The sequence below is a fragment of the Salmo salar genome, chromosome ssa05 (assembly GCF_905237065.1).
Source record: "Salmo salar chromosome ssa05, Ssal_v3.1, whole genome shotgun sequence".
NCBI lineage: Eukaryota > Metazoa > Chordata > Actinopteri > Salmoniformes > Salmonidae > Salmo > Salmo salar.
In genome coordinates this window covers 23,730,933-23,755,502 of record NC_059446.1, presented here as the reverse complement: position 1 = coordinate 23,755,502, position 24,570 = coordinate 23,730,933, and the positions used below count along the sequence as shown (strand labels likewise).

Sequence of the window (24,570 nt, the reverse complement as noted above, 5' to 3'; positions counted from 1 at the left end):
ATGAACTGATTCCCCAAAAAACATGTCCACTGCATTTCAGCCCTGCCACAAAAGGACAACTGACATCATGTCAGTGATTCTCTCGTTAACACAGGTGTGAGTGTTGACGAGGACAAGGCTGGAGATCACTCTGTCATGCTGATTGAGTTCTAATAACAGACTGGAAGCTTCAAAAGGAGGGTGGTGCTTGGAATCATTGTTATTCCTCTGTCAACCATGATTACTTGCAAGGAAACCCGTGCCGTCATCATTGCTTTGCACAAAACGGGCTTCACAGGCAAGGATATTGCTGCCAGTAAGATTGCACCTAAATCAACCATTTATCGGCTCATCAAGAACTTCAAGGAGAGCGGTTCAATTGTTGTGAAGAAGGCTTCAGGGCGCCCAAGAAAGTCCAGCAAGCGCCAGGACCGTCTCCCAAAGTTGATTCAGCTGCGGGATCGGGGCACTACCAGTACAGAGCTTGCTCAGGAATGGCAGCAGGCAGGTGTGAGTGCATCAGCACGCACAGTGAGGCGAAGACTTACGGGCTGTGGTGGATGACCTGGTGTCAAGAAGGGCAGCAAAGAAGCCACTTCTCTCCAGGAAAAACATCAGGGACAGACTGATATTCTGCAAAAGGTACAGGGATTGGACTGCTGAGGATTGGGGTAAAGTCATTTTCTCTGATGAATCCCCTTTCCGATTGTTTGGGGCATCCGTAAAAAAGCTTGTCCGGAGAAGACAAGGTGAGCGCTACCATCAGTCCTGTGTCATGCCAACAGTAAAGCATCCTGAGACCATTCATGTGTGGGGTTGTTTCTCAGCCAAGGGAGTGGGCTCACTCACAATTTTACCTAAGAACACCACCATGAACAAAGAATGGTACCAACACATCCTCCGAGAGCAACTTCTCCCAACCATTCTGGAACAGTTTGATGACAAACGATGCCTTTTTCAGCATGATGGAGCACATTGCCATAAGGCAAAAGTGATAACTAAGTGGCTCGGGGAACAAAACATCAATATTTTGGGTCCATGGCCAGGAAACTCCACAGACCTTAATCCCATTGAGAATTTGTGGTCAATCCTCAAGAGGCAGGTGGACAAACAAAACCCCACAAATTCTGACAAACTCCAAGTATTGATTATGCAAGAATGGGCTGCCATCAGTCAGGATGTGGCCCAAAAGTTAATTGACAGCATGCCAGGGCGAATTGCAGAGGTCTTGAAAAAGAAGGGTCAACACTGTAAATATTGACTCTTTGCATCAACTTCATGTAATTGTCAATAAAAGCCTTTGACCCTTATGAAATGCTTGTAATTATACTTCAGTATTCCATAGTTACATCTGACAAAAATATCTAAAGACACTGAAGCAGAAAACTTTGTGAAAATGTATATTTCTGTCATTTTCAAAACTTTTGGCCACGACTGTACACAGATTATACAAACAATCAACTAATCATCAAGCTTTGATCATTTGAAATCAGCTGTGTAGTCTTACAGCAAAAAAAAAAAAAAAAAGTGCACTCATTGGGGTCCCAAGGACCAAGCTTGGGAAATGCTGGTCTAGCTTCTTCGGTGAGGCGCCGGGTTGCCCGGGAGTCATACCAAAGAGTAGGAAACGAAGATGCCAACGGAGACGCAGACGTAGGGGGTCTTTGTGAGATTGAGACGCTAGGCGAACTGTCCTCCATTACTACACGCCAATGTTCAATAATTTGTGAATAAACAAACTCAGAGTGAGGATCTCCTTCCAGAGGGACATAAAATTCTGCAAAATAATCTGTTTTTCTGAGACCTGGCTTTCCTCTGACAACCAAACGGATTATATACAACCAGCAGATTTTACAGTTCATCGAGCGGAGAGGAATATGGCTCTCTCTGGCAAGAAGATAGGCGGAGGGCTCTGCTTTATCACCAATAACAAGTGGTGTGACAGGGGAAGCGTACAGGAACTTGAGAGCTTGTGCTCTACCGACTTGGAATACTACCCGGAGGCAGTGTTCATTGTCGTGGGGAACTTTAACAAAAGTAATTTGAGAACCATGCTCCCGAATTACTATCAACATAATGATTGACCAACTCCCTGAGATTCTACGCTGGACCACTGCTACATGCCTTTTCGACACGGGTATAAGGCCATCTCCCATCCTCCTTTCGGCAAATCTGACCATAACCTTATTTTGCTCCTTCCCGCATACAAACAAAAACTCAAGAGGGAAGATCCAGTGGTCAGGTCTGACCAATCAGAATCCATGCTCCAAGATTGTTTTGATCACGTGGACTAGAATATGTTCCGGGTCGCCTCTGGGGATAGCATCAATGAATACGCTTACTCAGTCACCGGATTCATACAAAAATGCACAGATGATGTGATAGTGTCTTTGAAAACTTACCCGAATCAAAAACCGTGGATTTATGGCAGCCTTGTCAGGAAACTGAAGGAGAGGGACGCTGCTTATAAACACGGCAAGGTGACCGGGGACAATTGTATGATTAAACAGACCAAATGCGACGTAGATTGATCAAGATGGCGAGACACAAGTATAGGGATAAAGTGGAGGAGCAATTCAGCGTGTTGGATACGAGGCATATGTGGCAGGAGCTTCTAACTATCAGGGATTACAAAAAGAAAGCCAGTCACGACGTGGACACCAACGCGGCCCTACTGGACGAGCAAAACACCTATTTCTCATGCTTTGAGCAAAACATCTCTGAGCTTCCAAGGACAATGAGGGCTACCTACTTCCTGAGGACAATGAGGGCTACCTACTTATGGTTTCCACGAGACACATGTAAGTCATTTAAACTTGTTAACACTCGCAAGGCTACCGGCCCAGACGGCATCCCTAGCCGCGCCCTCAGAGCATGTGCAGACATCAAGCTGTTGTGTTTTCTGATACTTTGAAAATCTCTCTAGCTCAGGCCATTTTCCCCACCTGCTTCAAGATTTCCACTATCATCCCTGTGCCCAAGAAAGGGAAAATAACTGAACTGAATGACTACTGACCCATAGCACTCACTTCCATCACCATGAAGTGCTTCGAGAGGCTAGTCAAAGACTACATCACCTCCTCGACACACTCGACCCTCATATTCGCCTACCGCCCCGACTGATCCACGGAGGACGCAATCGCCATTGCTCTCCACACTCCCCTCACCCACCTGGACAAGAGGAATGCATGTGAGGACGCTGTTCATTGACTACAGCTCGGCCTTCAATACCATAGTGCCCTCTAAGTTCCCCACAAAGCTCACAGCCTTGGGACTGAACTCCTCCCTATGCAACTGGGTCCTGGACTTCCTGACAGACCGCCCCCAGGTGGTGAAGGTAGGCAACATTACTTCCTCCACACTAATCCTCAACAAGGGGGCACCACAAGGGTGCGTCTTCAGTCCCCTCCTTTACTCCCTTTATACCCACGACTGGAAGGCCTCACACAATTCCAACTCCATCATCAAGTTTGCTGACGACACAACAGTAGTAGGCGTGATTACCAACAACGGTGATATTGCCTAGAAGGAGGAGGTAGGCACTCTAACACTGTGGTGCCAGGTGAACAACCTCTCCTTCAACGTCAGCAAAACAAAGGAGCTGATTATGGACTTCAGAAGGAACCAGGCTGGGCACGCCCCCATGCTCATTAAGAGGGCCACTGTGGAGACTGTCAAAAACTTCAAGTTACTCTGCGTACACATCTCTGAGGAGCTGAAATGGTCAAACCAAATAGTCAAACAGACACCGTGGTGAAAAAAGCACAAAGACAACTCTTTAACCTCGAGAGGCTGAAGAAAACTGTCCTGTCCCTGAAGGCCCTCACAGTGTTCTACAGGAGCACCATCGTGAGCATCACATCCTGGTACGGCAAGTCCACCGGCGCTGACCGCAAGGCACTACAGAGGGTGGTACACTCAGCTGAACGCACCATTGGGTGCACACTGCCTGCCTCCAGGACACCTACAACAACAGGTGACACAGGAAGGCCAAGAAGATCATCAGGGACCTCAGCCACCTGAGCCGCGGCCTGTTCTTCCCTCTTCCATCACTCAAACACAGGCAGTACAGGAGCATTATGGTTAAAACTAACAGACTGGCAATAGCTTCTACCCCCAGACCATCAGGCTGATGACTAGCCACCACTAGTCAGCTACCTGCTACCCCCCCCATCCCTCCTGTGCAACAGTAACCAATGAGGGGGCGGGGCTTAGAGAAGGGTCAACTGAGATAAAATGATACCCAGGCAAATTACCCGTGATCATTTTAGTAACACTGACAATCAGCGTACAATCTCATTTAAGTACAGATGATGAAATACAACAGGTGGATGATTTGTATAACGTGTCAAAAACTAACCGCGCTAGAGGCCTAGTTGACAATATACAACAGGTGTAGGTTGAGTAGAACAAAAGCTAAAAGAATCCCCAGGCTTATAGAGCTGCGACGTCGATATTTAACTCTTTAATACAGTGTCAAGTGTAAATGAATGAGTCCAAATGGATGCGACTGAAATCTGCCATTATCACGACATGCAAAGGGAGGAATGAGGCGATGGAATTGCAATTGGAGTCAGACATCATTTACCAAAAAGTACCAATTAGGTCTACAATGGGGTGAGGTAGCGTTCTCTGTTGCCCTTGGTCTGAGAAATATTAAGTGGTGCTGAACCTTGTCTTTATTTTGCAGCTGCTGCACCTAAACTGAAGCTGGAATTTAATGTGATCTCTCCTTCATCCATGTGGCAATGCCCTGACAAATGGGCTATTCTAGTACTACTGTGACCATTCTCTATGCAGTATAAGTGTCTCTGGAGTGAGATATGTTACTGAGGCAGGCCTGCTTTATGTTACATTGTGCACACACACATCTCTAAACATGACTGCCATTATAGTGCAGCATATTCTAGTTCCCTAGGTGGATTAGCTATGCGTGGACCTGCTTGTCTCTAAGCTGGTGGGAGTGGGGGGACTTTGATGAAGAGCACCGGTGGGGTTTGAGAGAGGAAAGCTCCAGTCCTGTGACACTGTCAGGGCCCAGTACTGAGAGACTACTCTCCTCCCTCCACTGTGCACACGCACGCGCGCACTCACTCTCTCTCTCTTTCCGTCTCTCACACCCCCTTCCACCTTTGTTGTTTTATTGATGCCTTCCCCTCTGTTTCCCTTCGCCTTCTGAGGAAGGAATTGTGATGATATGCATACCTTTTTGGGGTCGGGTGTTTAATCATGATGTAATACATGACAAATGAACTGGTAATGATCACATTGAGGAGGTGCTCCAGAGTTCAAATGACTCTGCTAGCCTTGAATGCATCTAAATACACGTAGAAACTCACCGAGACCTGCTGTGCACACACACCAAAACAACTGCAAATTGCAAACGGTCTATTGGTAGAGTTCCTTTGCAAGTCAGAAAGAATTTAGCTCAGGTTGCTTCAATCAAACATTTCTTACAAAATAATATGTATTTGTTCAAGGACAATCCGTTCTGAACGTGCATAATTTGCTCTAAAATATTCAAATTAATATGCAAGATGTTAAGTAGGTCCATGGTCAAGCTTTATTACAAGGAAACGCTCCTTCAAGTGAATATATTAGGAATATGGGAGTTATTGTTAGCCAACACCCATTTAGTGTAGCATTAATAAGACAAAGCCCATTACACCTGGATAATAGAATGCAGACTGAGGTCTATGTAATACGCTAAAGATGCAGAAGATGAGGTCTGATGGACTGACTTGACTGGCTTCACTTTCAAATGCAAAAACACACACACTGTATGCACACCTGCACCCACCCACACACACACACACACACACACACACACACACACACACACACACACACACACACACACACCCACACTGCAGGTTATTAAAATCATGACTTCTCATTGGATGAATGTTGCAAGGCAAAGTACACCTGGAGGCAAATAAAGCTAGCAGGAAGTAGGTTGGAGAGTATCTAAGCAGGCAGGTATTAAACAGGCCAATATTTGGAGTAGGGGGGGGGGCTTCAAGTAAAAATGCACAGTGGCTACCCAGAACAGTTCTGAACAGCTCTCATCTGAGCAGAGAAAATTAAAATCAGTGGGACATCGCAGGGAAGCAATGTGAAGTGGAAAACAGTTGGGGGGAACGAGCGGGGAAAAACAGGGGCCTTGACTAGTCTCTCAATCCAGGTCACCCCCTGCGGCCGGGCTAATGTACAATAAACCAATTACAAGACATTAATATTTAAGGCGCTAATCTCCACTCATATGTGATTTATTAAAACTGTGGAAGGATGAGGAAGGAAAATGGCTGACCCTGAGCGGAGCACAGTAGGCCGGCTGCCTCCAAACAGAGGTAAATTAGCATAGGGTTGCGTTTTGCTTTATTGAGACAAATTGGACCCAGTGCTCAAGAGCAATCAGACAAATGGGTCCCGATCTGAAACGTGCTATCAGGTGGCAATCAAGGCCATGGAAGTTAGATTTTTCATATTAACACCACATTTGATTATCCGCAGGGCGCTTCAGCAGAATATGATTATGTGCATCTCCAAAATGTACTAATTGATTGGAACGTGCACGGGCTTCCTGGGTTAGCGACACATTTTGGCAGGGCAAGAAGCAAACCTCTCCTTTTGCAGACAGTGTGGTGGTTTATCGAAGAAGTGTGCGCCAAACACACTTGATCTTGTTTTGGCAAAGCAATGCTGTGAGAGTATGTGCGGTTGTGTGTGTGTGTGTGTGTGTGTCTAAGAAACTAGGCAGCCTTGACTCCAGATGGACAACATGAGGGTTAGGGTGAGTGGGGTTCTGGAGCCATGCAACGGGGGACAGGATGGTGATTTCGAGAGAGAAGGGAAGAGAGGAAAACATGAAGACTGAGGCTGCTCTGGCAGATGCTCCCCTCATCTCAGTAAACAACATCAGCAATAAACAACGCTGTCCTCAGGGAGGCCATCAAACCCCTGTTCCCAACATCTTCAACACACAGGTTATCAAAAGATTCCTTTATCATCTTACTCTGTGCTGTTAATATGAGCCAGACTAGAGAACAGTCCCACAGTGGGGGGGGTCTCTTCTGTGGAATGGTGCCTCCGACAGCCTTTATTACATTGTCTGTGTCTTCGAAGACATTCTGATGACGGTGTAGGTTCGTGTCGCTTTGCTCAGTAACCAGCTTCTCAAATGGTTACAATTATCATCTGGTGGTCTGGAGTTGATGGGATGAAAAGTGGAACTTCTTCACAATTATAATTCTTCTATTTTGTCGGAGAGAGTAAAATAGATCATCTACACAGAGTATACCAAATATTAGGAACACCTTCCTAATATTGAGTTGCACCCCCATTTGCCCTCAGAACACCCTCAATTTGTCGGGGCATGGACTCCATAAGGTGTCAAGGGTTCTACAGGGATGCTGGCCCATGTTGACTCCGATGCTTCCCACAGTTGTGTCAAGTTGTCTGGCTGTTCTTTGAGTGGTGGACTATTCTTGATAAACACGGGAAACTGTTGAGTGTGAAAAACCCAGCAGCGATGCAGTTCTTGACACAAACCGGTGCGCCTGGCACCTACTACCATACCCCGTTCAAAGGCACTTCAATCTTTTGTCTTCGCCATTCACCCTCTGAATGGAACACATGCACAATCCCTGTTTCAATTGTCTCAAGGCTTAAAAATCCTTGTTTAACCTGTCTCTTCCCCTTCATCTACACTGATTGAAGTGGATTTAACAAGTGACATCAATAAGGGATCATAGTTTGCACCTAGATTCACCTGGTCAGTCTATGTCATGGAAAGAGCAGGTGTTCCTAATGTTATGTGCACTCAGTGTAGATGCCTTGTGTGACTCCCATTGTTACTGGGTGACCCTGAAGCAACAGCCCAATAGCGAACCAGAGGTACTACCCATTATGGACATTCTCCTCTGGGATGGGGAGTGGGTGTGTGTGCCATTACCGGACAGGGACCTCTGTGAATTGGAGGCAGCCCCCCTTCATGATTTGAAGCAACAGTCCAATAGAGAGAAGTACTGGCATGTCCATTATGGATCCCCAGGGGAGTCTGAATACTGGTGCGGTTACTGGACAGGGACCTCAAAGCATTGGCGAAGGCCGCCCTTCCTGTTTAGAAAGTACTGCAGTTCAGGCTTGGTATCCTCTGAGGAGACTTTGCCACGCATGAGCGCTTTTGATCAGGGTACCAGGTCAGCCCGGGTGTTAAAGGAGTTATTAGGGGACTTATTAGGGCATCAGGGAGCCAGCTAAACCCCCGCTGATTCCATCATTACCGGCGCTGTGGCAGGGTCATTACCACCCCGCTGCTGGGGCTTTGTAGAAGGGATTGAGGCTCGGCTGGTGGTTGGTGTGCACTGGCAAGGGCGGGAGCGACGGGAGGTTCTAATGGGGGCTGGAGGGGGTTGGGAGGAAAGCTGAGGGATATGATCAAATCCTGGGTGATAAATGGGGAAGCTCTGGCCAGAGTTATCTCTGGGACTGTGGGTTTGGCCACGGTTTGGTCCTGTTCCTTCAGAGTTGACCTTTAGATGCATTAAGGTTGGCTTTCTTTCTGGAAATGGGAACTGGGCATTAGTGGTAAGGTTAAAAGACAGCAGGACACCAGAGGTGGATGATGGGTAGAGGGAGTGGGTAAGCTCTGCACAAAATTGGGAATAAATCCATGCACACAGAGATATTACAAAAAATAGTAACCTTCTGTGATTTTGGCTGGAGCATGGGTTTCACAGTTTGGAGTGTGTCGGGGAGGCAAGCTTATTAATTTTCAAAAGTTGCATCTCTCTGTCATTGCAGTTGTTAATTAACGTTTAAATTGGAAACACCATTTCACATGTTCAGACACCTCTACTCTAGCAAATGTCCATCAGGAGAAGAAATATACAGCAAGCCTCTATCACATGTTCAGACACCTCTACTCTAGCAAATGTCCATCAGGGGAAGAAATATACAGCAAGCCTATATCAAATGACAGCTTCTTTGTGACTTCAAAAATAATCTAAGACCTCACTTTTATTAAGTACAGAGGGGATTTCAATAGCTCCGAACCCAAACAGTAATTTCTCGACCTGTAAACCGTGACATCTCTCTCTCCCTGCCCACCACGGGTGGGCACCGGACGGAGCGTCAGGCTCATTAGCGGCATCGCCGTCTTTAACACAGAAGCATGCTGGGAGAGGGAGGGACCGGTGACCTCGCTCAGAGGGGTCGAGTGCAGCTGCCAGTCTCCTCCCCGAGGATAATGACTGGGCCGGCTAACAGCCCAATTATTTACATGCATCTTCATTAGGCTTATGGGTAGAACGGCTCGTGTAGTGTACAGCAATGACAAGGGACCCGTACTCACAGACCACTTACTGTACACAGCCATCCATCCACTCTATGATACACTAAACTAGAGATGCAGAAGGACAGTAGAGTTGGTTAAATAGATTAAATAATTAAAGTCATATTCGGTTTCATACAATAAGGTCAATTAACTGTTATCGTAATAATTTATATGCCGAAAAATATGTATAAATATTGACACACTTTCAAACAGGGCTGGGACCATACCAGAATCACCATACTGGTTACTATCATGGCAAAGAAACAAAACACCGAGTTGATTTAACTTCTTCAGGAAAACAGCCTTAATGTTGGAAACAAACATCATTATGTTGTCATCTAGAGTCACATTTATTTATTTTCCAAGATATAGCACAATATCTTACATACAGCAGGACCAAACCGTTAGAGGACCAAACAGTTAAAGGACAAACACTTTGGTCCGACTAGTGTTAATTTTTGCCATGGAAAACATATTGCAATACTGGTATTATCCCAGCCCTACTTTGTTATACAGAAGACATATGGGGTATTATTTAACTGTTATGCTACTGTAGTTGTTTTGTTACGGTTGGTTTCTCTCTCTCTTCGTTTTGTTGCTGCCACGGACTGATGAAAAGCAGTGGGGTCTCCTTAAAACATTCAGAGGCCTCAAACACATGTCATCATTATGTCGAGGCATATGTCCTCTGTCTGTTTAGCAGGCGATGTTGGAGATGGAGAAAAACCTATTAGGAGAATGGGGGTTGAAAAAGTTTGCCAACATCAATCTTATTTCAAACAGAACTGAAAAGCCCGGCCAACCGAATGACTTTTCAAATGCAGCAGGCCATGCTAGGCACTCAAACCACAAGTGCATCTGATTTGATCCCCGAAGCTGAACGCAGGCAGAACCACTGATTGATACCACCAAGTGAAGGAGTCCGGGGTAAAGAAAAGAGAGAACGAGAAAGGGAGGGAAGGAAAGAGAGAGAGGGGGGTAGGGAGGGAGCAGGGAAATGCCAAACAACAATATAACAATACAAAGAAGCACTGTGCACTCCAGAGCCGATTGAAATAAGACAGAACTAATAGAACCTGGCACAAGGAAACACTTCCATTTCCCCCAGCATCGCAGCAAGGTCTGGCCTGGCAGAGAGAAGGGGTTGTTTGGGGGCAGCTTTAAAGGAGATGGAGAATTATTGACCTCCCCTTTTTCAGTCTTGGAAGGTGGTGATGAGTGATAGGGGTCTCCTTAGCAGGTTATCAGGGGACAAGGACAGTGGGTGGCCTGGCTGTACCACAGGAGCCCCCCTGTAGTGCTGTTTTGGCTTTCTAAAGGTCAAAGTATCACTTCTCTTCCTGGGAAAATCAGGTCAATCCACTGAGGTGAACAAGGGGCCTTAGAATCCAATGGATATCGACACAATTCATTACCATCTCTGCAGCCTGGCAAACAGCTACAGTTTGGTGAGTAAATTAAATGTAAAGTAATGCGAACAGGCTAATTCCTATATTCAAAGATTCTGCATGCTTTGAGCAAGCCCCTCTGCCAATACCGCTGGGTTCAAGCAGTGGGGATGCTAGCTGTAATTGCAGCAAGGTAGCCCTAATTGGAAATACAGTAGAAATCGGATCATCTTAAGAGGCCAGAAGCAGAGCTGCAAATCCCTGTTGATGATTTCCCTTTCTTGTTAAAACCCATTAAATGGCAAGGCTCGTAAAGCAGCGGGGGATACCGCCAGTCTTGCACTCAATTGTTTTCTGAGGTAAAGCCCTATGAATGAAATGTGCACTGGAGAAAGTAAGACATCTCAGGGGCCTATAAAAGAGTGTGGTGTGTTTTTCAGACAATGTGAGTAACAAACATGACTCCCAAGTAAAGGCGAGTTAAACAGAAGCCTTTTTGCACCATTTTCAGGGGGCAGCTCCACAGGGAACACATTTACACCTGCTTGCCTCATCTTTCACCTCAGTCTGACAATGTGTGCTTTAGTTATAGACACCCCAGCAAAGATGGGGGGAAGGAGGGATGATGGAGAAAAAAAGGGGGACAAGAAAAACCAACACGGAGCGCAACCCAAACCCTCCACTAGATAGACCAACACGGAGCGCAACCCAAACCCTCCACTAGATAGACCAACACGGAGCGCAGCCCAAACCCTCCACTAGATAGACCAACACGGAGCGCAACCCAAACCCTCCACTAGATAGACCAACACGGAGCGCAGCCCAAACCCTCCACTAGATAGACCAACACGGAGCGCAACCCAAACCCTCCACTAGATAGACCAACACGGAGCGCAACCCAAACCCTCCACTAGATAGACCAACACGGAGCGCAACCCAAACCCTCCACTAGATAGACCAACACGGAGCGCAACCCAAACCCTCCACTAGATAGACCAACACGGAGCGCAACCCAAACCCTCCACTAGATAGACCAACACGGAGCGCAGCCCAAACCCTCCACTAGATAGACCAACACGGAGCGCAGCCCAAACCCTCCACTAGATAGACCAACACGGAGCGCAGCCCAAACCCTCCACTAGATAGACCAACACGGAGCGCAGCCCAAACCCTCCACTAGATAGACCAACACGGAGCGCAGCCCAAACCCTCCACTAGATAGACCAACACGGAGCGCAGCCCAAACCCTCCACTAGATAGACCAACACGGAGCGCAGCCCAAACCCTCCACTAGATAGACCAACACGGAGCGCAGCCCAAACCCTCCACTAGATAGACCAACACGGAGCGCAGCCCAAACCCTCCACTAGATAGACCAACACGGAGCGCAACCCAAACCCTCCACTAGATAGACCAACACGGAGCGCAACCCAAACCCTCCACTAGATAGACCAACACGGAGCGCAACCCAAACCCTCCACTAGATAGACCAACACGGAGCGCAACCCAAACCCTCCACTAGATAGACCAACACGGAGCGCAACCCAAACCCTCCACTAGATAGACCAACACGGAGCGCAACCCAAACCCTCCACTAGATAGACCAACACGGAGCGCAGCCCAAACCCTCCACTAGATAGACCAACACGGAGCGCAGCCCAAACCCTCCACTAGATAGACCAACACGGAGCGCAACCCAAACCCTCCACTAGATAGACCAACACGGAGGGCAGCCCAAACCCTCCGCTAGTCTTCCCTGTGGCTCAGTTGGTAGAGCATGGTGTTTGCAACGCCAGCATGATGTGTGCAACGCCAGGGTTGTGGGTTCGATTCCCACGGGGGGGCCAGTACAACAACAACAAAAAATGTATGAAATGTATGCATTCACTACTGTAAGTCACTCTGGATAAGAGCGTCTGCTAAATGACTAAAATGTAAAATGTAGATAGACCAACATGGAGCGCAGCCCAAACCCTCCACTAGATAGACCAACACGGAGCGCAGCCCAAACGCTCCACTACATAAATAAAGGGGCAATTTCCCTGACAAATGAAGTTGGTTTCGAGTTGGGACTCGTTTGGCAGGTTTACTGGGAGGATTTATAATCCTTAGTAATATGGTGTGACGGTAAGGTCTTGTGAACGTATTACCCTACTCAGGCCCTATCCACCTGTACCATTCTCTTACTAATGGTAGAGATACCAATATCACCTCATCTCACGCTCTAGAAAAACAGAATACCCTTCATCTGGTACAGGAAGCTCAACTTCATGTGTCATTGTCAAGACTGCTGGGAATCGAAAGTTCAACAGTCAGTATACACATGGGGTCAGGCTCTTCGACAAAGGCTGAATAACGGGAAAACATTAAAGCAAATCTTAATCTAACGCATCCTTAGATCTCACCAGTTTAAATGATTCCCATTGTAAAGTGAAGGTAAAAGAAGAAAAAAAGATGAGGTTTTGGTCAAATCCATCACTTCCCTCCGCGATACCGTCACACATTGTCACTCGCTTTTAACTATGCCTTCAAAAGAATATAAGAGAATGGAACTCAGGATATCAAACATTAAACAGCATTTTTCATTCATGAGCATTTCATGTTCTGTTTCAACAATAGATGGAGAAGAGCTGAATCAGTGAACATGCTGTGGGCGTAATTGATAGGGATCCAGCTAAGGTATCTCCCAGAGGAATCCGCTATATCATGCCTTTCCAAGCTGCCAGCGGGAGAGCGGGGCTTACCTATAGAACCAGGCTGTTCCATGAAAGAGGGAGAATTAGAATTTGAAAAAAGACAAAGAAATGTAAAGCAGAGGTATGGCTAATGTGCCTATAATTCATAGACCTTATAGAATACAAATAAAGGAAACAAAAAATTATAAGAATGTAGATTAAATAGGATAGCAAATGGAATACAGTACAAATACTGCATAATACTGTATTAAGCAGTGTTTTATTTTATACAGGATCTGAATCCCTTGTTTGTCCAAGGTGAAAATGGAATTACACTTCTGAAAGAACAGAGAAATACAGCACACAAAATCGACTATTCATTATGGCTGGTGTTAATTAGTAACCATGTTGCTCCATTGGAACGATATGGTTGCCTTGTGATATATCTCTCCCTTGCTGAACGGCACAGAACAAAGCAAAAACCTCTCTCCCCCCCCCCCTGGTTGTTTTCGGGTGTTGCTGAATAACAGAGGTGTCATGGTATCACAGTTGCAGAACAGAGAGTGTCTCGTTGTCTCTCCTGCAGAGAAAGCAGAGACTCGTCTCTGGGGCCTTTCCCCGTGGCTTCATTAAGCCCGGCTATAGCTGCTCCCTTGTTTCCGCTATTACGTTATTCTCTTCATCTGTATTGTGCCAACACATCACCTCCCAGCTTAGGGGCTATATTGCTGTTTATTTCAAAGAAAAACAGGAAGATGAATATTGTTATGTAGTCTTCAGGGGAGAAGGAGAGGAGGGGAGAAAAAGAATAGAGGAAAAGGAGGGGAGGAGAAGAGGAGAAGGGGAGGAGGAGAGGAGAAGGAGAGGCGAGAGGGGAAGGAGGAGAGGAGAGGAGAAGGACAGGAGGAGAGAAGAGAAGGAGGAGAGGGGAGGAAAAATAAAGGAGAAGGTGGAGAATAGAAGGAGAGGAGACGCAACAGAACAGTGAGGGCTGCTGGGTAGTCATCACCCCCAACAACTCAGAAGGGCTGTGATTCCAGAAGGGCTGTGATAACAGGCCCTTTAGCCCTCCCTCCCACTAGGGCAGGGATTAGAGGAGTGTGTACACACTACACATGCTGTCAGAGACCAGGAAATCACTGGCATTGTCATGGGAGAAATATCCAGCCAACACACCACCACCATACAGCCTCTCTCCCTCAAATCACAAACTTGCTGTCCTTCTGATGGTGTTACTCATCAACAAGTTAGATCTCTGAAAGCAACTGGCCGGGACAAGAGTATACTCCCTGAGCTTTCTTCACCGGGTGCCCCTGTGGAGGAGCGTCTACTCGACTGGAAAAGGGCAGAGTCAAGTGTGACGGTCCTCAGTTCACTCTCTCACACACACACACACACACACACACACACACACACACACACACACACAGCATTCAGAAAGTATTCAGACCCCTTGACTTTTCCCACATTTTGTTATGTTACAGCCTTATTCTATAATTGATTAAATAGATTTGTTTCCATCAATCTAAACACAATACCCCATAATGACAAAGCAAAAACTTGTTTTGTTGTGCCATTTTTGCAAATCTAGACTCTGGCTGGGCCACTGAAGGACATTAAGACTTGTCCCGAAGCCACTCCTGCATCGTCTTAGCTGTGTGCTTAGGGTCGTTGTCCTGTTGGAAGGTGAACCTTCACCCCAGTCGGAGGTCCTGAGAGCTCTGGAGCAGGTTTTAATCAAGGACCTCTCTGTACTTCGCTCCGTTCATCTTTGCCTCAATGCTGACTAGTCTCCCAGTCCCTGCCGCTGAAAAACATCCCCAAAGCATGATGCTGCCACCACCATGCTTCACCGTAGGGATGGGGCCAGGTTTTCTTCAGACGTGACGCTTGGCATTCAGCCCAAAGAGTTCCATCTTGGTTTCATCAGACCAGATAATCTTGTTTCTCATGGTCTGAGAGTCTTTAAGTGCCTTTTGGCAAACTCCAAGTGGGCTTTTTACTGAGGAGTGGCTTCCGTCTGGCCACTCTACCATAACGGCCTGATTGCTGGAGTGCTGCAGATATGGTTTTCCTTCTGGAAGGTTTTCCCATCTCCAGAGAGGATCTCTGGAGCTCTGTCAGAGTGACAATCGGGTTCTTGGTCACCTCCCTGACCAAGGCCATTCTCTCCCAATTGCGCAGTTTTGCCGGGCTGCCAGCTCTAGGAAGAGTCTTGGTGGTTCTAAACATCTTCCATTTAAGAATGATGGAGGCCACTGTGTTCTTGGGGACCTTCAGTGTTGCAGACATTTTTTGGTACCCCCCGACACAAGCCTGTCTCGGAGCTCTACGGACAATTCCTTTGAACTCATGGCTTGGTTTTTGCTCTGACATGCACTATCAATTGTGGGACATTATATATACAGGTGTGTATCATTCCAAATCATGTCCAATCAATTGAATATACCAATAAAGTTGTAGAAACATCTCAAGGATGATCAATGAAATCAGGATGCACCTGGGCTCAATTTCGAGTCTCATAACAAAGGGTCTGAATACTTATGGAAATAAGGTATAAGTTTTTTATATTTTTTATATATTTGCAAACATTTCTAAAAACAGTTTTTGCTTTGTCATTATGGGGTATGGTGTGTAGATAGAGGATTTTTTACTTATTTAATCCATTTTAGAATAAGGCTGTAACGTAACAAAATGTGGAAAAAGTCAAGGGGTCTGAATACTTTCTGAATGCACTGTACATACAAACCCACAAAGATATGTGCAAAAGCATACAGATATACACAGAGAAACGCAATCACATACACAACACCTTTTAACTTTTTCACAAGAATTCACATTGTGTGGGAGTCCTTTTCATCACGTGCACACATACTCTGAAAGCCACTCAACAAATTCAAAGAATACCCACTAACACAGCACAACAACAACAACAATAATAACAACAGCATCAACAACAGCAGCAGCAGAACCACTAATTGGCTCAGAGATTTCAACCCACAACCATCCACAGCCGGATTGTTCAAAGACAAAAAAAAGGGGGGTGGTTTAACTATAATTAACATTTCAGAGACAAATGGTCTCTTAAAGTGTCAGGAGATGAAAGCCAATTGTTTTCCCAGACCCGGGTGGCCAAACGAAGTGTGTGTGTAGATTCATTAGTAAAGGAGTAGAGATAGATGGGGCCTGATGGGGCCTGCTTACCTTTGGTCCTGGAGGAAAAGCTGAGGGAGAGCTGTTCAAAGAATTCTTGATTTTCAAACTTCTCCTCTTTGACTTTGATCCAGAAGCAATTCTCCGCCATTTCCTGAGGCACTATCTGCAACGACAAGGAGGATTCCATTATCGCAAGGCCCAATCAGCAGCTGCCATTCCTTCCACAAGGGGTCTGGCTGCAACTCCACTTAAATGCCACTTCTTCAAACCCCTCTCACCTAGAAACGGTGAAGCATTTTGTGTGTGCGCGCTTTGGAGTTCACCCGTTATGTTGCACATTGCACTCCATTTCTTTCCCCTCATTTACCGCAAAACACAGTTTGATAAAGTTTGTTCATGTTGCTAGCGATTTCAAGCACCTTTTTACTATGACACACGTCCCACAGTTTTTTTTATGTTGTAATATTGAGGGCTCTTGTACAGATGGATTGATGACTTTCTGTGAGGAGCAAGGATTGCATGGAGACGGGTATAACTATTTAGCAACCACAATGAACACCATTCAGCCTGTCACTTCCTGTTTTTAATAAAGCTTATCCAACGCAATAAATACATTGGCCAGTCACAAAATATATCATCAGTGACTAGGTATATTACTTCGGTTCAAATAATCATAATAGTCACAATTGTCATGAAATAATCATACAATAATATGCCGAGATATTGTGAAAATCTATTCTGTATTAACCCATCCACACTGCTCCGGCCAAACGCCACACCCACATTTCTTCTCCACAACGAATGTATGGAGCGATCAACAGAACAGCGGAATTAAATGCAGGATGAGTCGTCAGGCAAGTATAAGCCATCGATATGAAAACTATTGAGCAGTATTGATAGTGACATTGATCAAATTACAAGTGAATTGATCAAATACCTGTTTAGGTGCATTTTGGATTATTACAGTGTTACGGCCCATCTTGGATTATTCCAATGTTGCGTCCCAGGCTAATAAACTATTCAGGTCCATTTTTGAGAGATTAGGCTGGATGGACGTACTCCCAGAGTCCTGCAAAACGCAGCTGTGTGAGTTACTTATTGACAAGCTGTAGGCGCTCTGTCTAGCTAATTGAAAGCTTCAGTGTATTGGCCATTTAGTCTGTCTATTTGTTATTTTCAAAGTCCATATGCTAGTGTTTGTCAACATATAGTAAATATTTTGGATCCATCTTTAGTAATATATTCCGTTCTTGTAAATAAATAAATATTTTGTCTTTGTGTAGGATACAAAAAGATGAACAAACCAAATTCACCAAAGCTTTGCAAGGATTCATATAGTTTTGTCTTAGCTTGTCGTTTACATATATGTTCCCTTCACCTCACCATTGGTTCTACCTCTATATTCCTCACAGTTGATTAAAACACTAGACAGCAAGCGTTCTCACCAAGAGGGACATCTCTCTACTACATAAATGTGACTGTGCAAAATAATTAGATGTGCCTAGAAGACCTCATCCCGAGACTTGAAAGTTCTTGTTGACTTCACCCGCCTTTCAACTCTGTACATGGAACAAAACGGCCCTTTGTTTATCCTGGCTCCAACCCTGGCCCGCCGTATCATACCGTGGCCCGATGGCAGGCTCCTGTACATACAGAACTGACAACAACCACATCTTGCTGTATTTGTGCTTGATAATTGGTTAGTAATGTGCGTGGCGATGTCCTTCAGAAGTCCATTACGGGTTGCGTAGAGTGCCTTGGTCTGTGATGATGACACGGTCATGACACAGTGTGGGCCGGGACAATTGGTTTCTCATTGCAACCTGTGTTATTAGCCCCTTAACGAGACAAGGCAACGCAAGTTGCAAGGGCACTCACTAGAGAGAGAGTGAGGGGGAACCACTTGACAGGAGGCGTTTGTTGTAAAAAGGATACAGACAATACAGGAGCACAAGCGACTAGGGCTGTGGACGTCATTACATTTTGTCATGTCAGCCGGGTATTGTCATGCAAAAGACTGCCGGATTCATGGAAATTGACCACTAATTAACATAAACACGTTTAGCATCTCCAGGCCACTGATGCGAGCCTTTGGAACATCTACATTTAAACAAGACTATTAAATCAATTTAATATACACCATCCCAATAAATCCATTATTTATTTTTTGCAGTTCTAGAGAAACATTATGATATGAAGAAAATGTATTTCAGAAGAACAGAATATGAGTTGGCCTACTGTATAGTACAGTTTTTATTTATTTATTTCACCTTTATTTAACCTCTTGGGGCTAGGTGGGACGCTAGCGTGCCACCCGTGGTGCACTCCATCAACAGCAGGTGCATTTCAAGAGCGGCAAATTTGAATCCAAATAAATGTCAAAATTCAAATTTTTCAAAAATACAACTATGTTACACCATTTGAAAGATAAACATCTCCTTAATCTAACCACGTTTTACGATTTCAAAAAGGTTTTACGGCGAAAGCATAAATTTAGAGTATGTTAGGACAGTACATTTACAAGAGTTGTGTGTAATGTTTTGTCAAGTCAAAGACAGGGTCACCAAAACCATAAAACCAGCTAAAATGATACACTAACCTTTTACAATCTCCATCAGATGACACTCCTAGGACATTATGTTAGACAATGCATGCATTTTTAGTTCTATCAAGTTGATATTTATATCCAAAAACAGCGTTTTACTATGGCATTGATGTTGAGGAAATCGTTTCCCTCCAATAACCGGCAGTCAAGTCAGCGTCACAAATTAAATAATTAAAATTAGAAAACATTGGTAAAATATTATATTGTCATTTAAAGAATTATAGATTTACATCTTTTGAACGCAATCAACTTGACAGATTTAAAAATAACCTTACTGGGAAATCACACTTTGCAATAATCTGAGCACTGTGCCCAGAAAAATACGCGTTGCGATACAGACTAGACGTCATGTTGGGGAGATCTAAAATCGAAAATACTATGTAAATAATCCATTACCTTTGATTCTCTTCATCAGATGTCACTTCCAGGTATCACAGGTCCATAACGAATGTAGTTTTGTTCAAAAAAGCTCATCATTTATGTCCAAAAATCTCCGTCTCGTTAGCACATGATGTAAGCCAGCCGGACTTCTCGTCATGAACGAGGGGAAAAAATATATTTCCGTTCGTTCAAACATGTCAAACGTTGTATAGCATAAATCATTAGGGCCTTTTTAACCAGAACATGAATAATATTCAAGGTGGACGAATGCATAGTCTTTTATAACGTATTGGAACGAGGGTACCCAACATGAAGTAGCGCGCCAGGTGTCTAATGGGACATCACCGTTCCATGGCTCTTGTTCGGTCAGATCTCCCTCCAGAAGACTCAAAACACTTTGTAAAGGCTGGTGACATCTAGTGGAAGCAATAGGAAGTGCCAAAATATTCCTAAACCCCTGTGTTTTTCAATGGGATAGGTTTAAAGTCAATACAACACATCAGGTATCCACTTCCTGTCAGAAAATGTCTCAGGGTTTTGCCTGCCAAATGAGTTCTGTTATACTCACAGACACCATTCAAACAGTTTTGGAAACTTTAGAGTGTTTTCTATCCATATATAATAAGTATATGCATATTCTAGTTACTGGGTAGGATTAGTAACCAGATTAAATCGGGTACATTTTTTTTATCCAGACGTGCAAATGCTGCCCCCTAGACCCAACAGGTTAACCAGGTAGGCTAGTTGAGAACAAGTTCTCATTTGCAACTGCGACCTGGCCAAGATAAAGCAATTTCACACATACAACAACACAGAGTTACACATGGAATAAACAAAACATACAGTCAATAATACAGTAGAACAAAAGAAAATAAAAAAGTCTATATACAGTGAGTGCAAATGAGGTAAGTTAAAGCAATAAATAGGCAATAGTGGCGAAGTAATTACAATATAGCAATTAAACACTGGAATGGTAGATGTGCAGAAGATGACTGTGCAAGTAGAGATACTGGGGTGCAAAGGAGAAAGATAAATAAATAAATACAGTATGGGGATGAGGTAGGTAGATAGATGGTCTGTTTACAGATGGGCTATGTACAGGTGCAGTGATCTGTGAGCTGATCTGACAGCTGGTGCTTAAAACTAGTGAGGGAGATATGAGTCTCCAGCTTCAGAGATTTTTGCAGTTTGTTCCAGTCATTGGCAGCAGAGAACTGGAAGGAAAGACGACCAAAGGAGGAATTGGCTTTGGGGGTGACCAGTGAGATATACCTGCTGGAGCGCGTGCTACATGTGGGTGCTGCTATGGTGACCAGTGAGCTGAGATAAGGCGGGGCTTTACCTAGCAGAGACTTGTAGATAACCTGTAGCCAGTGGGTTTGGCGACGAGTATGAAGCGAGGGCCAACCAACGAGAGCGTACAGGTCGCAATGGTGGATAGTGTATGGGGCTTTGGTGACAAAACGGATGGCACTTTGATAGACTGCATCCAGTTTGTTGAGAAGAGTGTTGGAGGCTATTTTATAGATGACATCACCGAACTCGAGGATCGGTAGGATGGTCAGTTTTACGAGGGTGTATTTGGCAGCATGAGTGAAGGATGCTTTGTTGCGATATAGGAAGCCGATTCTAGATTTAATTTTGGATTGGAGATGCTTAATGTGAGTCTGGAAGGAGAGTTTACAGTCTTACCAGACACCCAGGTATTTGTAGTTGTCCACGTATTCTAAGTCAGAGCTGTCCAGAGTAGTGATGTTGGACGGGCGAGCAGGTGCGGGCAGTGATCGATTGAATAGCATGCATTTAGTTTTACCTGCGTTTAAGAGCAGTTGGAGGCCACGGAAGGAGAGTTGTATGGCATTGAAGCTCGTCTGGAGGTTAGTTAACACAGTGTCCAAAGAGGTGCCAGAAGTATACAGAATTGTGTCGTCTGCGTAGAGGTGGATCAGAGAATCACCAGCAGCAAGAGCAACATCATTGATGTATACAGAGAAGAGAGTCGGCCCGAGAATTGAGCCCTGTGGCACACCCATAGAGACTGCCAGAGGTCCGGACAACAGGCCCTCCGATTTGACACACTGATCTCTATCAGAGAAGTAGTTGGTAAACCAGGCGAGGCAATCATTTGAGAAACCAAGGCTGTCGAGTCTGCCAATAAGAATGTGGTGATTGACAGAGTCGAAAGCCTTGGCCAGGTCGATGAATACGGCTGCACAGTAATGTCTCTTATCGATGGCGGTTACGATGTCGTTTAGGACCTTGAGCGTGGCTGAGGTGCACCCATGACCAGCTCTGAAACCAGATTGCATAGCGGAGAAGGTACGGTGGGATTCGAAATGGTCAGTAATCTGTTTGTTAACTTGGCTTTCGAAGACCTTAGAAAGACAGGGTAGGATAGATATAGGTCTGTAGCAGTTTGGGTCTAGAGTGTCACCCCCTTTGAAGAGGGGGATGACTGCGGCAGCTTTCCAATCTTTGGGATTCTCAGACGATACGAAAGAGAGGTTGAATAGGCTAGTAATAGGGGTTGCAACAATTCCGGCAGATAATTTTAGAAAGAGAGGGTCCAGATTGTCTAGCCCAGCTGATTTTGCAGCTCTTTCAGAACATCAGCTATCTGGATTTGGGTGAAGGAGAAATGGTGGGGGCTTTGGCAGGTTGCTGTGGAGGGTGCCGGGCAGTTGACCGGGATAAGGGTAGCCAGGTGGAAAGCATGGCCAGCCGTAGAGAAATACTTATTGAAATTCTCAATTATAGTGGATTTATCAGTGGTAACAGTGTTTCTTGGCCTCAGAGCAGTGGGCAGCTGGGAGGAGGTGCTCTTATTCTCCATGGACTTTACAGTGTCCCAGAACTTTTTTTGAGTTAGTACTACATGATGCACATTTCTGTTTGAAAAAGCTAGCCTTAGCTTTTCTAACTGCCTGTGTATATTTGTTCCTAACTTCCCTGAAAAGTTGCATATCACTGGGGCTATTCGATGCTAATGCAGAACGCCACAGGATATTTTTGTGCTGATCAAGGGCAGACAGGTCTGGAGTGAACCAAGGACTATATCTAGTCCTAGTTATACATTTTTTGAGTGTCGGCATGCTAATTTAAGATGGTGAGTAAGGTACTTTTAAAGAATAGCCAGGCATCATCTACTGATAGGATGAGGTCAATGTCATTCCAGGATACCCCGGCCAGGTTGATTAGAAAGACCTGCTCGCAGAAGTGTTTTAGGTGATGAGGGGTGGTTGTTTGGTCGCAGACCCATTACGGATGCAGGCAATGAGGCAGTGATCGCTGAGATCTTGATTGAAAACCGCAGAGGTGTATTTGGAGGGCGAGTTAGTTAGGGTGACATCTATGAGGGTGCCGTGTTTACAGATTTGGGGTTGTACCTGGTAGGTTCATTGATAATTTGTGTGAGATTGAGGGCATCAAGCTTAGATTGTAGGATGGCCGGGGTGTTAACCTCTATGGGCTAGGTGGGACGCTAGCGTCCCCCCCGTGGTGCACTCCATCAACAGCAGGTGCATTTCAAGAGCGGCAAATTTGAAACCAAATAAATGTCAAAATTCAAATTTTTCAAACATACAACTATCTTACACCCTTTGAAAGATAAACATCTCCTTAATCTAACCCCGTTGTCCGATTTCAAAAAGGTTTTACGGCGAAAGCATAAAGTTAGATTATGTTAGGAGAGTACATTGACAATAGCTGTGTGTAATGTTTTGTCAATTCAAAGACAGGGTCACCAAAACCATAAAACCAGCTAAAATGATGCACTAACCTTTTACAATCTCCATCAGATGACACTCCTAGGACATTATGTTAGACAATGCATGCATTTTTTGTTCTATCAAGTTCATATTTATATCCAAAAACAGCGTTTTACTATGGCATTGATGTTGAGGAAATCGTTTCCCTCCAATAACCGGCAGTCAAGTCAGCACCACAAATTAAATAATTAAAATTAGAAAACATTGGTAAAATATTATATTGTCATTTAAAGAATTATAGATTTACATCTCTTGAACGCAATCAACTTGCCAGATTTAAAAATAACCTTACTGGGAAATCACACTTTGCAATAATCTGAGCACTGCGCCCAGAAAAATACGCGTTGCGATACAGACTAGCCGCCATGTTGGGGAGATCTAAAATCGAAAATACTATGTAAATAATCCATTACCTTTGATTCTCTTCATCAGATGTCACTTCCAGGTATCACAGGTCCATAACGAATGTAGTTTTGTTCAAAAAAGCTCATCATTTATGTCCAAAAATCTCCGTCTTGTTAGCACATGATCTAAGCCCGCCGGACTTCACTTCATGAACGAGGGGAAAAAATATATTTATGTTCGTTCAAACATGTCAAACGTTGTATAGCATAAATCATTAGGGCCTTTTTAACCAGAACATGAATAATATTCAAGGTGGACGAATGCATTCTCTTTTATAACGTATTGGAACGAGGGTACCCAACATGAACTCGCGCGCCAGAGTCTAATCGGCCATCACCGTTCCATGGCTCTTGTTCGGTCAGATCTCACAGTAAAAGACTCAAAACACTTTGTAAAGGCTGGTGACATCTAGTGGAAGCAATAGGAAGTGCCAAAACATTAATCAACCCCTGTGTGTTTCAATGGCATAGGCTTAAAGGTAATTCAACACATCAGGTATCCACTTCCTGTTAGAAAATGTCTCATTTGCCTGCCAAATGAGTTCTGTTATACTCACAGACACCATTCAAACAGTTTTAGAAACTTTAGGGTGTTTTCTATCCATATATAATAAGTATATGCATATTCTAGTTACTGGGTAGGATTAGTAACCAGATTAAATCGGGTACGTTTTTTTATCCAGCCGTGAAAATACTGCCCCCTAGTCCCAACAGGTTAAGCATGTCCCAGTTTAGGTCACCTAGTATCACGAGCTCAGAAGATAGATGGGGGGCAATCAATTCACATATGGTATCGAGGCCACCGCTGGGGGGAGAGGGAGGTCTATAGCAAGCGGCAACAGTGAGAGACTTGTTTCTGGAAAGGTGAATTTTTAGAA

General features: G+C 44.7%; 1 protein-coding gene across 5 annotated transcripts in view; it reads right to left on the bottom strand.

Moving 5' to 3' along the window:
* Positions 1-24,570, bottom strand: part of diaph2 (diaphanous-related formin 2) — a 759,144-nt gene that overhangs the window by 469,377 nt on the left and 265,197 nt on the right. For all 5 annotated transcript variants that reach the window (XM_045717986.1, XM_045717985.1, XM_014199083.2 and 2 more), the window contains one exon: positions 16,584-16,698. In XM_045717986.1, the coding sequence (XP_045573942.1) occupies positions 16,584-16,698 (115 nt within the window). The remainder of the gene's footprint in view (positions 1-16,583; positions 16,699-24,570) is intronic.